Source organism: Arvicanthis niloticus, chromosome 2 (genome assembly GCF_011762505.2).
Source record: "Arvicanthis niloticus isolate mArvNil1 chromosome 2, mArvNil1.pat.X, whole genome shotgun sequence".
Taxonomy (NCBI): Eukaryota; Metazoa; Chordata; class Mammalia; order Rodentia; family Muridae; genus Arvicanthis; species Arvicanthis niloticus.
In genome coordinates this window covers 41,732,486-41,749,848 of record NC_047659.1, presented here as the reverse complement: position 1 = coordinate 41,749,848, position 17,363 = coordinate 41,732,486, and the positions used below count along the sequence as shown (strand labels likewise).

Genomic DNA, 17,363 nt, shown 5'->3' with positions numbered 1-17,363 from the left:
TTTTTTTTTGTTTGTTTTATTTTGTTTTGTGTTTCGAGACAGGGTTTCTCTGTGTAATCCTGGAACTCACTCTGTAGCCCAGGCTAGCCTTAAACTCAGAGATCCTCCCAGCTCATTTCATCTCTTAAAAAAGACCTCCTTGAGGGTTTTTCTGGAATTGAACACTATTATATAAATTATTCCAGAGAACATAGTAACTTTACATATCTTTATATACAAATATATAATCTCTTTAGTAAATCTTTTGTAACTCACAATGAATACTATTTTTTAAGGTGATATTTGCAATACTGTATGATGAAGGAGCTGAGATAATTGGAAAGATAAACACTACCCTTTGAGACATGTGCACACAGCTAATCTCTAGTCTTAGACCAGCGGTTCTCAACTTCTGGGTTGCGACCACTCTGGCAAACCCCTATCTGTAAATATATTTGTATTACAATTCCTAACAGTAGCAAAACTACTGTTATGAAGTAGCAATAAAATAATTTTATGGTTGGGGTCACCACAACATAAAGAACTATATGAAAGAGTCGCAGCATCAGGAAGATTGAGAACTACTTAAGACTCCCCGTATAGTTAGCAGTATAGTCAGACAGTATCTAATAAAGGTTAGGTAATGTCAAGATCCATAATACAACATGTGCATGATATTGACATTTTACAGGGCCCATTCATGTGGATCACCTCACTTGCTGTGCTTGGGAGAGATGATGCCGCCCTTATCTCTAGTATAAAACAAAAAAGTCAACCTACATCTTCTTTAAATCAGAAGCACAGGCTCATCTCCTAACATCATGCTATGTAAAAAGCACGTGCTCAGGTGCCACACGAATAACAGCAACACTGTCCTCACATTTTGTCATTTTTTTTTCCCGCTGTAACAACTGTTAGTTGGAATCGTCCTTTCTTATTCTCCATGTATCTCAGATTGCTCAAAGAAATACTGCCTGTTATAGTGTGTACACCTCAGGCTCTTGAAAAAGTTTGAAGCATTGGGCTTTTTAATGTCATATTTCCAAAAACAAAGACATGTTTGAGATTCATATAGTAACCAAATCAGCTAATAAAACAAACTAGGCTGGCAAGATGACTTAGTGGGGAAAGGTGTAAACTTCCAAGCAAGGGAACCTGAATTTGATCTCTGCAACCCACAATGGTGGAAGACAAGAACCAGCTCCCACAAGTTGTCTTCTGACCCTCAACGTCAACACCACTTCATACGCACCCTGTCCCTCCTCACCACACACAAATAAAGAAATGTAATAGTTTAAAAAAAAAAAAGCGCAGCTTCAGAAAACAAGAGGCCCATAAATTTAAGAGAGATCAAAGAGGGGTCCATGGCAGGTTTTGCAGGGAGGAAAGGAAAATGGAAATGATATGATCATATTATAATCTCAAAAATAATTTTACAAAAAGCCCAGGTATCTATCATGATACTGTGACATTCAAATCTCCCTGCTTTAGGAACATAAGCACTTAGCGTACATAGCTGTTCCATGTCAGTTCCTTGGGCTTAGGTTGTGTGATCATTAGAAAGTGTCACATCCATTCATTAAACCCCACATGACTGTCCCTGGTAGAAATGGCTGATGTGACAAGGTGGTGGAGAAAGAAATCGAAGACGTGGCATACATTCTTATATTTCCCTTGGTGGACTCTGTAACTCAAAGAAATAACTGGGGAGGGGCTACCCCCGGGGGGGGGGAGGAGCTTGGCTGCTGCCCCTCCTCAGTGACTAGCTGATCAAAATGTTTCTTATCAAGGCCAACCCTATCCACGACTAGCAAATGCAAAATGCAACCTTTCATTTTCCTCCCTGGTCATTTCGGTTTGGAGAAGACTCATTGTCTTCCTGACTCCGGTTTATTCCTTATTCCATACATCTCATCTATGTCCAGTGTACTTTATGCTCCCTTAGAGAGCCAGAGGAACAAAATGCCCACTTTCATAGACTCAGTGGGCTAAAAGGACCAAATCAAACACTGCCAACTCTACTTAAAAAACGGGACCCACTAAGGTGCCTCAAAGCGACTTTGTTTTTACTCCATCTTTCTATTTGACTGATTGTAAAAAAAAAAAAAAATTAAAAACCCACATCTAGCCATAAAGGTAAAAATAAAAATAACCAATGCTATGTGATGATTCCTCTTCCTCCCGTGCCCCCCCCCCCCCCCCACCAACTGCAGAACCTAAGAGGCGGCTCTCAGGGTGGTTCCAGTACTCACGGGTGAAGTGATTTGAGGTGGATGGGTTGACGCTATCCCCACTGTCAGCACTTTCACTGCTGGAGACTTCATCATCCGATTCCCGAGCAGAGGAACAGGGTGAGGAGGCGTCCACATCTTCGAACTTCCTCTTTAAAATTCCACTCATAGCTGCGGTATTGTCACATGTACCTGGAGTGGGAATGAGCAGCCGGACATTGAATTCTGATTGTAGATGCCAACGTTTGTAATCTGTTTTCTGTTGCTTTACATTCATAAGCTGAGCTGTAGCTGCCCCTTGAACATAATACAGAGCAGGTTCATTTTTCTATTTCAAGTTAACAAAAAAAAAAAAAAAAAAAAAAGGCTGAAAATTAACAGAAGTCCTTGACACTTCAGTTAGACCAGGATTTTTATGGTTTTTCCAATGTCTTTAAGAAATAATTCAGCTTAATACACTGCCATTACCCTTTTTGTTGACAAAATAAGAAAATCCATTTGAAATTCTGTGAAGAACAAAATACAAATGGCAAGGTCCCCACCACCACCAAATCTGAAATGATTACAGTGCTGCACAAAATCCATCTAGAACAAACACTGCAAGTGGGATGTAAAAGTTTTATAGTTAGAAAATTTTTAAATTCAAAGAACCTAGTTAGCAAAGCATAATGAACCACATGTAATCGATTCTGAAATTTAGGTGGTTTCCATTTTTATGCTGCTGCAAGGTGAACTTTGTCCCCGTGCTACCTGGTTGTTGAAGCTGCTGTTATCTTTCCAGAAACTTCCTATGGCTCTTCAGCTGGGAATTGCAATAACTAAGTGGATCACGGGACCGACAAGTGCACTTGTTTCCTTCTAAGTCATTTGTTTTGCTTGAGTGAGTTTTCTCCGGGTGCCTGCTTACCCCTCATTAGTCCTGTTTTACCTCAACAACCAGCTAAACAATACCAACTTTCTTCTCAATATAATGATAGTGCGGTGGTTTGAATATGCTTGGCAGAGGGCGTGGCACCATTAGGAGGTGTGTTCTTGTTGGGAGTAGGTGGGACCCTATTGGAGGTGTGTCATTGTGGTGGGCATGGGCTTGAGGACCCTCATCCTAGATGCCTGGGAGCCAGTCCTCTCCTTTTTTGCCTTCAGAACAAGATGTAGAACTCTCAGCTCCTCCAGGGCCATGCCTGCCTGGATTCTGTCATGCTCCTGCCTTGATGATAATGGACTGAATCTCTGAACCTTCACTCTAGCCCTGATTAAATGTTCTCCCTTGTATAAGAGTTGTCTTGGTCATGGTGTCTGTTCATAGAAGTTGAACTCTAAGATATTTTAGTGAATAAACTACAGATAAAATTGCTCAGATAATTTCCACACAATCTCACTTTGAAAAATTAAGTTAACAACCTCATTCCTGTCAGTTAATTTGAACTCTCATTGTAAGTTCTCCCTGCCAGAGCACAGCTGTCAGTCCAGTAGATCAAGAGAGAACAAGTCCCTTAAAACTATTCCAAATCCACTCAGTTATAGGATATCAGAACTTCTCTCAGAAATATCTAAAAAGCATCCCTTGTCTGTGCAGATCACAGAATAAGCAGCCTGCTCAGATCCCCCTGGGCTCACCCAGCTCTCCCCAGTCTGAATTGGGAGTTCTCAAAGTGTACTACCTGAACCAGTAGCAGCAATGTAACCTGGGAGAGAGATGCTTAGAAATGCATCATTTCAGTTTCTTAGTCAGAAAGACCCAGGGATTAGAGTCTTTTGTGAAGCACCAAACAGGTATCTCTGATACATCTCCAAATAAGGAAACCCTTGCCAAATTTTCAGTTTTAATTCCAGAACCTTCAATCTTGGAATTTACTCTCCGTGAATCTGTTGGACACAAACCAATGCTCATTTTCTAGTCAATTCTCTGGACACCTGTGGTATGACTTAGTACAATCAAACGTAATATCCCATGTATCATGCCTTTGTTCTTGATTTCAACCCATTCCTTCTAGGCATGTGTTGAGTAGCTAATATATTTATGTTTTACACATTGAATGGTGTAGTGGAAGAGTTAAAAACAAGTTACTGCTGTCACAGTGCAAGGGTCTATTCTGACTGGCTTCAGCAAATAGCAAAATATCCCCCCAAATTATGTCCTTCTTCTGTTTTATTAATGTCCATCTTCTGCCGTATTGTTTTAAATATGGAGATAGCTCACAGGCACAGGAAAGTATATCACTATATGTTCTCCTGAGAATAAAATCTCTATTCTACTCTCATTTTACAAGTATTCAGATTAGCTTATTATTTTCTTCATTTTAAAGGGTGTGAAATGCATAAAATGTTCATGCATATCGGAGCCAGCAAAGAGGGAAAAAAAAGATATTTTAAGAGAAGTCTTGAAATAAAAGTAGGACAGGATATAAATTTTAAAGTGATTTCACTTCAAGCAAGATGCAAAGTAATTAATGAGGGAGAAACTCCAAGACACAAAATAATACAAGATGGATACCTCCGGTCAAGACATACATTTCTATAACAAGACATTGCAATGGAAGCCATTAAAGCATTGCTCCTTACTTCCCTCATTCAAATCTCTAGCTTCCTTAAGCAGGGTGTATTTCTCAAGAATGAAAAACAGAAAATCTATCAACCAGGAGCTAGGCCAAACCATCACCCATCACATAGGTGGATACCTGGGGCTCCTCGCTCCCTCTCTCAATCCTTCAAGGACAAATTGTTGATCAGATGAAAAATTAAATCTTTACCTTCCTTTATTAGTTCATCTGGGAAGAGCACCGCATTGACACAGTTAAAGGCGGGATGTCATTTCTGTCTAGATCTCGAGAACCAAAAGGGCCTCAGCTGGACAACACAGAGGGTGTTGCTTAGTGGATGCAATGTAGTTGCATAGGTACTACATAGACCTGTGGAACTGGTTGAAGGCCCAGCTTGCCTGTGGAACAGTGAAAAGCAAGACATCTGTCTTATCTCACTATATGCATACATCAAAATACACAAATGGTCCTCTGCCTTTTGGTCTATAAGCTCTAGCATATTTAATACTGGAGTGGCAAAGGGATATACTGCCATCTCTTCTATCATCTTCCTCATTGTATTAAGAAAGGAAAGTGAAAGGATTTACAACGCATTATCTGCCAGATTGCTATATGCCAGGTGTGAGCGTTTCAAATAGGCTTTATACATGGAATATATATATATATATATATATATATATATATATATATATATACACACACACATATATATAAAATGAAAGCCCAAAATAATGTTGGGGAGGCACTGACTTATTCGAATGTAAGAAAATGGAGTGCTAACCCTAAAAGTAGCATCTTTTCTCAGTTCTCACTGCCCAGTTCAGGAAACATGATAGTCACAGGCACGATCGTGGACGAGGATAAATGCCCTGTCATTCCTCTCTCCTGTCCATTGTTTGCTTTGGATGTTTTCCCAGTCACAAAGAGAATGAGAAATTCAAAATACAAAAACCATCACACCAGCCTGTCGTTTAAAACTGCAAAGCGACCTTAAGTCATCTTAGAAGATAAAATCCCCCAGTGCCTTTAAAAACATCTCAGCAATCCAGCTTGACCAGCTTTGTCATTTATTTTGAGCCTACGACTTTTGCCGATACTTCAGCTCTGGTTGGTTCAATGCCTTAAACTTGGTATTTCTCTATGTTCTAAGGTATTTTGGATAATTATCCTTCTATACGTTTACTACTTTCTACATCTATAGCAGGTATTTGTATATTTCCACATTTGTTTCTTATTGTCATACACTCTGATAACAGACACAAGGGAGGTTCTTTGTTTTCTTTCCTGGTGTTCTATGGTACCTTCTAGGTAACAGGTCTACAGTGGATACATGTTCAGACTCTGAATGAAATCTGATGACTTCGTTCATTCAAGCCTTAGTTACTGTGTCATGTCTGTTTGCCTCAAGGACTACAAGCTCCAGGAAGGAGAACAAATGTTCACACAGCTCATTGTTCCATGTCCTGTAACCAACAGCTGGCATGTTTGACTAAGTGAATATCAAAATGAGATGAAACTGACATCAAAATGAACCAATCCCCCCATGTAAGAGCAATACGTAAGACAATGATAAGCAGAACATGAACAAGTCACACTTCTGAAAAATCCTGGACTGGTTCATACACTGTAATATGAGACGCAGAAAAGTGAAACAGAAGACACAGAGAGACCAGAGTGTTAAGTCTTTGATATTTTTGCTAAGCTTTCCTGTTGCCATCTGTGACCAGCAACTTGTATACGGTCTCACAGCTTCAATTCAATGTTCTAAAAACTGATTAATTTTTGGACTCTCCTGGATCAGGTATCCTGCCTGGTAGTCAGACCATTTCTTGATCAACTGGCTACCCCAGAGGATCTCACCTGGGGCTTGTGAAACTCAATCCATTTCAAAGCCAGTGTCCTCTGCTCTCAGATAAAGGTTCATCTTATTTCTTTTTCATTTATCAACAAAATCCTGGAATTTATGTGACCAGATTCTTAGCCTAGGACTCCATTCTTTTTAGCTACACCTTCTTATCTTTGACACAAGATCTCACTGGATAGGTCTGGCTGACCTGGAACTATTAGACCAAGCTGGTTTGGAACTCACAGATCCACCTGCTTTTGCCTCCCAAGTGCTGCAGCTAAAGTGCCATGCTAGCACATACAGCAGCAACCCTGTATTTTTGTTGTCAAATCTAATTAAGAACTACCTTATGTTAAAGCATTAACAACCATGCTTGCTAGCATGCTGTTCTTAAGTTACATAAGTGTGGTGCTTTGAATGCGCTTGGCCCATGGGCAATGGCACTATTAGAAGCTGTGGTCCTGTTGGAAGAAGTGCGTCCCTTTGGGGGTGGGCTTTGAGGTCCTATGCTCAGGCTCTGACCAGTGTGGAAGAGAGTTTCTCCTGGTTCCTTTCAGCTCAAGATGCAGAACTCTCAACTCCTTCTCCAGGAACTTGTCTGCCTGGATTCTTCCATGTTCCTGCCATGATGAAAATATACTGAACCTCTGAAACTGTAAGCCAACCCCAATTAAATGTTTCCTTTATAATATGCCTTGGTCATGGTCTCTCTGCACTGCAGTGGAAACCCAAACTAAGACAGAACTTGGTACCAGGGACTGGGGTATTGTTGTGATAAGTCTGATCATGTGTAAGCTATTTATTTCATGTTGTATTAGATATAAGCATTGCTTGGACATCTTTGAACATACTGATGAAGACACGCTCTGGAAATAATGATGATGAAATACATTATTTCCTTTAATATATTTCTGACTTACTTAAGAGAGTGGGAAGGCGAGAGGAAGGGAACAGAATATTCCTTAAGTATAAATAAATAACCCCCATTCAAATGAGGATCATGTTATGTGATCTGCAAATGTGCCACCATAAACTTTAAAATTGCCAGATTGAGTAAATAAAAAATGTACTTCACCCAGTTCTATTTGAATTTCAGAAAAAAAGAAATGGATGACATTTGAAACGTACTTATGCCCAAATTATTTTTCCTTATATGAAATTCAACTTAACTAAAGAGTCTGCATTTTAATCTAACAATCCTAATTGCTCCTGATAAGGAAGTAAGCTTCATGTGTAATCAACAAAAAATACTGACACCAGAAAAGTGAGCAATACCAGATATAAATCGATTTGAAAAACACAGAAAGTCAGCTCACGAGAACGAATCACAAATTCACTGAGCAATGGGGAAAAGGACGAGGTTGAGAGGTGGGCTTGTCAGTCAAGGGCAGGCCCGCTGGTCACTGAAGAAGGAGGAAAACTGTCAAGTAACACTGGCCTTGCAACTGTTTCTCAGTAGCATCTCAACCTCCTGAATACTATGACCTTGTAATACAGTTCCTCATGTTGTGGTGACCTCCAGCCATAAATGTATTTCCTTGTTACTTCATAACTGTGATTTTGCCATTGCTAGGAATCATAATGTAAATACCTGATGTGTAGGATATCTCATATGACAACCCTGGGAAAGGGTTGTTTGACCCCAAAGCAGGCAAGACAGGGTGAGAAACATTGCTTAATGGCACGAGGTCTCTCTCTTAGACGGAGAGGCAGTGTACCAGGAACACCAGGTTCATTTCATCTAGTCTGTTTTTATTGCATGACAGTGATGTGCACGTGGTTAATATTTAGAGAACATTTTCCCAGAAACAATAGCAGCCATCTAGAAACTCCTTGTTTATGTTTATCTGGGGAAGTGGGTTAATCTCTGTACTAATAATTTTGTAAACAATTTAAAAGGGAGAGTAACGTATGATCACAAAGATTAGTAAAAGAAATCCTTTCTTTTTTAATGCATCAGTATTGAGAGAGTCAGTCATAATACTTGCTTTACAGCGTGTAAATGAGGACATTTTGGGGGTAGGGTGTCAGGACTTGTCAAAGAATAAAATAATAGTGGGGTGATGGTTTTTTTTTGCATTATTTTAACAAATTCTTTGATACATTCAAAATGCTTACACACTACAACCAAATTCTATTTCAGTGAACTTGATCATGTGAGAATGCTTGCTTTATTTACTTCATTTTTCCAGAAAATACCAGGGTGTGGATGAAGTCTTATAGACAACAAGATTTCTCTTTTTTTAACTTGACCCAGGATGGAGATGATTTTTAAGGTTTCTTCTGGTTGCTTCACCAAGTTCAAAGACTGAAGTGAGAGTCACTGCAGACACAGGGACTAACACTGGAGAGAGGGTCCTTTGTGACAAAAGGTGGGTCAAGCAGGTTCAGCAGTCACATGAGCCATAAGGACACAGGAGTAGCCGAGCTGTCCACTGGACCCCAGTTCTTGGTCATCCAGTTGACAATGGGAAGGTTTGATGTAACATTAAAGAAAAGAGAACTCAGTTAAAAAAATTATATTATACATTACCTTTATTCTTTGGGGCAATCAATTTAGTTAATCAAATGTTCCTAAGTACGTAGATAACTTTTTAACTGCTAGTATGTATGAAATCCTTTTCATGCCTAATTTTTTAAACTATGTTTAATTTCTGATTAATTTCTAATGGTCTACCCTGATATGATCATATTAATAAAAAGAATGACTAAAGTCCTTAGTTTCTGCCGAATAAAATCATCATTATTTAATAGTTGTCTTTCTAAAATGAAATTACTTTGCAATTTTTTTCAAAGCCTTCCATTTGGTTCTAAAAGATTTTCTTTATTTGCATCTTAACAGATTTTTTTTCCTCTTTCTTTCTTGCTTTTCCTTGTTTACCAGACTCTCATAGTCTTGCATGAGTGGTCTGCAGATCTGCGTTCCCTACAAGGCAAAAAACACTTTTGCAATACCAAGATTTAGGTAGCATCACCCTTCTGTGATGTCACTACTCAAATGTCGAGTGTCATTTTGGAGACCTCTTGGTGTCATCTCCCAGCATCAACACATCCTCTATGGATGCTTCTCTGTTGTGAACACAGTGGAGAAGCTCTGTGTATTTGTGCTTGTTTTATTTATTTTTGTGCCTACTATTTAACAATATTTCTTCTCTTCATCTTTAGGGTTTTTTGTTGTTGTTGTTGTTGTTGTTGTTGTTTTCAAAAGTACAACATCTGTAAGCTAGAAAAATGTGAGGCAAAAACAGCTGCATAAAGGATTAGGGAAAGATGGAGGAAATTTGAATTTCTTGAGCTGTGTGCTATGAGACACCAAATTATCTACTTTGTTGAGGATTGTTAGTAATCTGGGTTTAGAGCTCAGAGCGTGTCTGCACCATGCTCTTTCCTACTTTTCCAATAAACTTCAGTAGGAGGACTACAGCGCATGAGGTTTTATTGAAAGAGAGAAAGCACACCAGTGCACATGCGGAATGCTTCTTCAGAAACAACACTGTTGGCCCCTGGCCCGGATACCAGTGACTGCAGCAGTCACCCAGCCGATCTGCTCCCCTCTGGAAACTGAGTCCTGAGGCACCCTAGGGAGGGCACAGACCACAGAGCAGCAGAATACACAGCCTTGGTGTATCTACTCATCAAGCATACTGAGCAGACCTGCCCAAACCTCTGATGTCCTGGAATTCCATCTGGATGCAGTGAAGACACAGCTTCAGAGGCTTATCAACTTACTCTTCCCCCCACCCCTCTTCTAGTATCTCAACGCCCGAAACCAGCTTGAAGAAGTTAAAGAAGAGTCAGCGCCCCTATTCCCTGGGCTTGGGGACTAAGGTGGTTAATATTGGTCTGTCTTTCTAGGGAAAAGTAGTGGTTTTGTTGGAACAGGGAGGATTAGCTAGGACTTATTGCATAGCCAAAACCTATTGGTAGAAATCTATATAACTAATATCAAGATGAAGGTATAATTTCTTAAATGGTACAAAATTTACTTTGATTTCAAATTTAAGGTTTTCATTGGTACGAGCTTCTTATTGATATAAAAGTGAGATGAATATTGATACTCTCATGGGCTTTGTGCCTGTATAACACATTTAGGAGTACAAGGCTTAGACCCAGTCCTTCTTTAACTTTTTTAACTGATTTGGGACTGTTAGCCTATGAGTTAAGGGACTATAGCAAATTCATGGCTTTGAGTTTATTGTTAGGGTGTTTTCCATATTTTATTTAGAAATAGCTGAGAGGTGTTAACAGACAACAGTCCAGGTTACCTTACATGGATAGTTGGTTTTTTAAACGTCAAAAGTCCATAGAATTGACGTTACAAATATTTCTATATTAATGTTCATTTTGATTAGAGACCTGTCTGCTCCTGACAGCTTCCTGTCATGGATTCTAATAAGAAATTGAGCATCCTTGGAGTTACTCCAGTTGTGCGGTGACAGCCACTAGGCAAGAATTGCCTCTTTCCATCTATACACAAATTACTGTCCAGAAAAGGACACACTTGCAGAATAGTCAACTGATAATATCTGCCTAGACAGAGTAATCAGCCCTTAATAATTCTGCATCACTAAGGTCTGACAAATGATTCTGGGCCAGAAGGCTGAAGACTTGATGCTCCAACGTTCGGTAGTATAGGGGCTTTTCAGGTGTTCAGCGGTCTTTATAAATTGGCTAAGTTTTAGAAGCTATGCTTAGTGCTTCCCATAATTTCAGTTAACTCAGTCATTCTGGATTTCTGACAGGGTTGAAGACCTATAGTCTCATAGACAATCCTGGCTATTTACTTTGAGAGAAAAGATCTGAGTGGATGGTTTTCAGCTGACATTCATTCTAAAGCCAAGAAAAAAGCCCAGTTCAAAACTAAGTGTTTTAGTTAGAAGAGATGACAGAGGTTCTGGTTAGTCAACAAAATGATGGACTGGGTATTAGGACTATCTTGTACCTCACTGGTACAATTAGGAATAATTATGCTGTAATTGTATTTTGAGAGAAAAGTTTTACTTTAACAGGAAGGGTGATATGTAGGAGGAGCTAAGGGGGAAGGAATACCGAGAGGAAGAGATGGAGTAAGGAGAGGAGAAGATGATGGAGAGGAGAAGCAAGGTGATGAGAGAGATAAAGAGGTGGGGGCATGGAGGCAGATGTTCATGTGTCTCCACCAGTCAAAGATAGTTTTTATATCTAGGTTGGGTATTGGGTTACACTTCTGATTGAGCATTACCAAACTTATAAAGCCTTTGATTAACATTTTAAAAAATTGTCTAAAAGCAAAAAGGAAAAGGGGGCATGGGATAGGGGTTTTCTAGGGAGGGGAAATGGGGAAAGGGGATGGCATCTGAAATGTAAATAAAATATAAAATAAAAATAAAAAATAAACAACACTGTTCAGTGAATCATTATAGAAGCATGAGGAGCCTTGGATATGTATCATTCTACACATATTGAGAAGATGTATGTGTTTCCCTAAAAAAGTAAAATTATCTTCTTCCCCAAGACTGGGGCCATTTCTGCCTAAGCCCATTTGGCAAGAAAGCAGCTTCTTTGCTGCCAAGAGGAGCAGGATTTGGCACAGATTTCACAAGGTGAAACCCTGTAGGTGTTTCTGTGGGGCACTACCAATGTGAAAAATGCTGCTGGTGGGTTGCCAGTGGGAGAAACAGAAGTCAGCCAACGCCTCTCTTGTCCAGGTGTCTGTGTAAGCCAAGAACCCTGGCAGCAATCCTGCCTAATAAATATTTTTGTTGGAGAAATGATTGTGGGATTCCCCAGTGATGTATGAATCCCCCGAGTCAGAGTCGCCTGTGACTCTGAGTTAAATTTATTTTCATTCTTATACAGTGGATATAAACATTTTTGCCATTTAATAGTTTGAAGTTTAAGGAGGTGAAAGCAATGGACCCTTCCTCCCAGAGGAAAAATGCACAAAAGCACAAACGTATGTGGCATCTGTTTATGGCATCCGAGTTTAGGAAGCTGGGTTCTGGTTATTAGCTATCTTCCCCTCCACTTTGGTGAATAAAGAACTTGGAGGGATGATTCATTTGAACACATTGGTTTCGCAGAGTCAAAAGAACTTTGAGGATCCATTGGCCTCATTTGCCTTCCGAAATGAGCGTGTTATCCAAGTTATAACACAAGCTCTGGGCTGCCTTGTTTTGGAGGAAGAGCTAAGGATCAAACCCAATGCTTATGTGTACTAAACAAATGTTTTACACTGGACTACTCCCTAACACTACAGTCTCATATTCTCTGACATGCATGAAAAGAGCCCAAGGTATCTACCAGAACAGCCTTACAGTTTCATTACTGTCTAAACAACCAACTAAACTGGTGTTTATCAGTCTATCAACTTATAAATTCGTGACTTGGTGACAGGAACGTTCTAGGTCAGAGTATATTTCCCCAAACATCTGCCTTTTCAAAAAAAAAAAAAAAGTTATATTGCCTTGTTTCAAATATAATAATTCTAATCAGAATTTACTGAGTATTTATTACAAAGCTAATGGGTGACTTGTACCCCTTTTCCTCAAACCTTTCCAGGTAGCTTTAATAAAGGATACTAAGATTCAGACGTCTCTATAAATCCGTAGCTCAAAATTTTACCATAGAGAAATATCTCTGAAAGATATTTCTTGGCCAGTAGCAAACTGGGTTTAAATGACTGTTCTTCACTGGTCTGACCTGAGTGGGTTTGCCACTATTACAACTGCTGGGCTCACGCAATGCTGGATCATATTTGAATGTACAAGTCGCCGTGGACTAATATGTATTCCAGTGCTTGCTCAGTATGTGTGCTATCATATCTGGGTCAGCTACTAACAAGTGGTATAATTTTAAAAGCGTTACTTGCCAAGTGTAGTTTCCACATCTATCAAAATAAAGGGTATGGCAACATTAGTAAGAGGCTCTAGGGCAACTCCCTCACCCCCTACAGCTTGTGGCTAAGTGACAAAGGCTGAGTAAAAACTGCTACCTACCTCTGCACATTCTCTTCCTCCTCAATGCACAGACTGAATGGCTAAATTGACTTGTTTTGTTGACCGACAAAGGAATTTTGTATGGCTGTGCCTGGGATACACACCTAAGTGGCTCCCCATGCTATCTGCTTTGATGTGCCATTGGGGTTGGCATTCCTGCAGGAAAGCCAGAATATGGCTTTTTAATGGCTTTACCCTTAAAAACTGACCGTTTGTTATTTGGAAAAGTAGTTTAATTGATTACATGCCGGCCTAAGAGTCAAAACTCTTTCTCCAAGGCCAATTTTTAGGATTTTTTTTTTTTTTTCTGTTAGCAAGGGCAGAGAAAACCAATTAAGAAAAGGAGAAGCTTTTAAATCTGTTGAAAATGTTCATCAGCCTGTTACATGCTCATTTTTCCATCCAACAGAAGAGTCTCAAGTGAAGACAATGAAAATTTTATTTTTTATGCTTGCTATTAGGACTAAAAAACCAGTACTTAGCCTAATGTCTTGAACCACTGTGGAGACTAAAAGAACACAGACTTAGATGAACTTAGAATTACTATCATAGTCACAATGAAATCTAACTCTGTGTCTCCTACATAGCATTTGAAGTTTTCTCTGTCTTTAGAAAGTTTCTGACTGAATAATAAAATAGTCTCACGTCTCACCAGTGTAGCTGAAAGGTACTTAAGAGCTCTGGTAATGTTTTTCTTCCAGGAACCATCAGGCTAGTGTGAAGGAAAAGAATGTAAAAGCAACGACACCGTTTTCCTCATAAAGCATCCTGAAATGAGAGAGTGAGAAGACTACGCTTCACAACCACACCTATCCATGCCCTGGATATCTACTGGCGACGCTGCACAGAAAAGAAAGAAAATTTCAAAAATTAGGATTAGTAAGAAAAATAACTCTGCACATTCTTTCAAACGAATCAACACCCTAGGCAAGACATGGCTTTTTATCCTCTAAAGCAAAGAACAATTGGCATTCAACCAAAAGGTGAAATTGCATTAGACAGCAATTAGCAGACGTAATCTATGTGGTCAGATTAAATACTTGTGTTTTCATGTTTCACTAAATGTCCCACCAGTTCCAGTTAACACTGGTCCACCAAAGCAATCACAAGTCACACCAAAGTCATCAGTATCTTTTCAAAGATGAAAAACAGAGGTTTAGAGGAGTTCCCCTCTTAAAACAAATTCCAAAGAAGCAGAGTCATGATATGGATCAGAAAAGGCACTTCTATCCATCCTACTAAAATTATCTGTAATAAAATTACGTAGATGAATTTTCTAAATCTCATTTGCAGACCTCTGTGACTAAGTCAATTCAAGCAATACTTCAGTAGCATTACAATTCATGAGACATTTAAAATAGCAATGAGCCTGTGACATAAAGGTCATTTCATTGAGCAAACAAATTAGTACTTCTGTGTCATCAGGTGAAACCTAAGACGTGCCAAGCTCTGTCTATGCTAAAAAATAATGAATGAATTTCAGAGTCTTCAGATGCAACGGACAAATCTGAATGGAGCCAAGGTGAGAACGTATAGCACCATAACCACACAAATCAAGGGAAAATGCTACAGCAAAGGGAGAAATTTGAAAACCAGTCAAGGCTATAAAAATAACTCTATACATGGTTACAGCACACCTGCAGAAGTCAGGAGATTTGAAGTATCTACAAAGCCACACATCATTTGAACCTCAATAGCCAGGATGGCTGCTCCCTCTCCTGTCTCCTTAGAATTCAAGGCATTAACTCTTAATGCCACCTAGGTATAACCCTCAGTGAGGATCCAGAATATTTTTGCTTTGGGAAATGGTCAGTAACAGTTGCAGAACACATCTTGGCACTTGAATCTATGCTCTTAGCCACATTCTTGTTCAACCTCTGCATATCCCATGATACGGGACTGAAATCATATTTTAAAAAATCAATGTTATAAGAAAAACACTTATGTAGTAAGGTCACAGTATGCAGTATTACATACTGTATTTTCTAAACATGTGTTGGGTTTTCCTGAGTTTACATGTTCTTGTTTTAAACAAACCACCCAGGTTTTAAAGCAGGATTTCTTGATTCCTTTCAAATGTTGATGTTGAAAAGAAGATCAGAAACTGGGTGATGGTGCAGAGCTGTAATTCCAGCATCTGGGACACTGAGTCTGAAACAGAAGGACTTCCAAAGGCTCCAGGCCAGCCTGAGCTACATAGTGATTTTGGGACACTCTGGGCCGTACTGTTTATTTAAAAACCAAAACCAACCAAATAAAGTAAGAAAAAGAAACAAAAGGCCTATAACGTACAGAGCTATACTTGATCCAGATACTTGATCTTTGTTCTCATCCTCCCCCCTTTTCAAGACAGGCGTTCTCTGTGTTTCCATAGTTGTCCTGGCACTTGCTCTGTAGACCAGGCTGGTCTTAAACTCAGGGATCAGCCTGCCTCTGCTTTTGAGCGCTGGGATTAAAGGTGTGCGCCACCACCACCAGGTTGGTTCTCATTCATAAAATGTTTCTTTCCAAACTAAATTTATGAAACCAACATTCCTTCAGATTTACACAGTCCTTGTGAGTGTATTTGCATATTTACAAAAGTAGTATTAAGTACCATAACCCATATTCTGATTTACCTGCAGTATGTTTTCATACATTTCATATGTTCCCTGCGTCTGGGAACAATGTGAACCACGAAGATGTGTAAGGACAACTCAATGCATGTATGGATTCCTAAGCTTGCATGGAGGCAAAGCAATCTCCACTGTTCCATTAGTAAGGAGAGTGTGAATGCGCCACCAGGCTTGGAGAATACAGTTCCTAAAGCTAGTAAAAGAGGCATATCTGGCTCGAATAATTAGCGAATGACACTAAAATTGGTCTTTCTATTTTTATTATGAACTAAAGTTCTCATTTCCCTATTAGATATAAATTCCCTATTAGATATAAAGCACTGCCAAGTTATTGTCAATAGTGTAATATGGCAGTCTTCTTATAACAAGAGGGGTAATTTCTCATATATTTCAAATTCAAGTGAGTACTATAAGGATAAAATAAAAACAAAGTTCGCTTATTCTCTGTATTCTTGTGCCTATTATACTGTGTGCATTTGTGAATGTGTGTGCGCAAGTGTGTGTGTCTGTGTATGTGAATACATTCCTGTGTGTGTGCATGTGTGTGTACCTGTGGGCACACTCATGTATATGAGTGTGTGTGTGTGTGTGTGTGTGCATGTTGTTACACTCCTATATGTGTGTGTATGTATGTGCACATGTGTGCACCTGTGGGCACACTCATGTATATGAGTGTGTGCATGTGTGTGTGTGTAAGATCAGTACATCAGACATGTGAGTATGGTGACATGTTAACTTCTTTTCCTTACTCAGCAAATTTTCTTTGATTGAGAACTTACTGTAAAATCAGGAAGAAACTGATCAGATGGATTAGAAAATTCATTTTTTGAAAGGTTTTCTCATGGAATAATTGTAATGTTTAAAATAAAAATTAAACAAGAGACAATAAAATCCTTAAAAACATAAAAAGCTTTATCTATAACAAGCATATACTACTAAGGCCTATTACAAGAGCCTACTCTGTGCTGAAGGACAGTCAGGCTACAGTTCTGTTTCTCACAGTAGGCAAATAAGTGAAAAAAAGGTGAATTAATGACTCTGATATTAGGAAGAAAAACTGATACTGATTTCCACTTTAACCAGCAAGGTAGAATGATATGTATTATGTTTGTTTCTATGAAAGCTATTTGCATTAAAAAAACTGACTCGGAGAGTTATACATTTCTGCTATTTGG

The 17,363-nt window shown here is 39.1% G+C and overlaps 1 protein-coding gene across 3 annotated transcripts in view; it reads right to left on the bottom strand.

The window, feature by feature from the left end:
* Positions 1 to 17,363, bottom strand: part of Csrnp3 (cysteine and serine rich nuclear protein 3) — a 181,307-nt gene that overhangs the window by 72,701 nt on the left and 91,243 nt on the right. For all 3 annotated transcript variants that reach the window (XM_034494532.2, XM_076928838.1, XM_076928837.1), the window contains one exon: positions 2,232 to 2,402. In XM_034494532.2, coding sequence (XP_034350423.1) covers positions 2,232 to 2,402 — 171 coding nt within the window. The remainder of the gene's footprint in view (positions 1 to 2,231; positions 2,403 to 17,363) is intronic.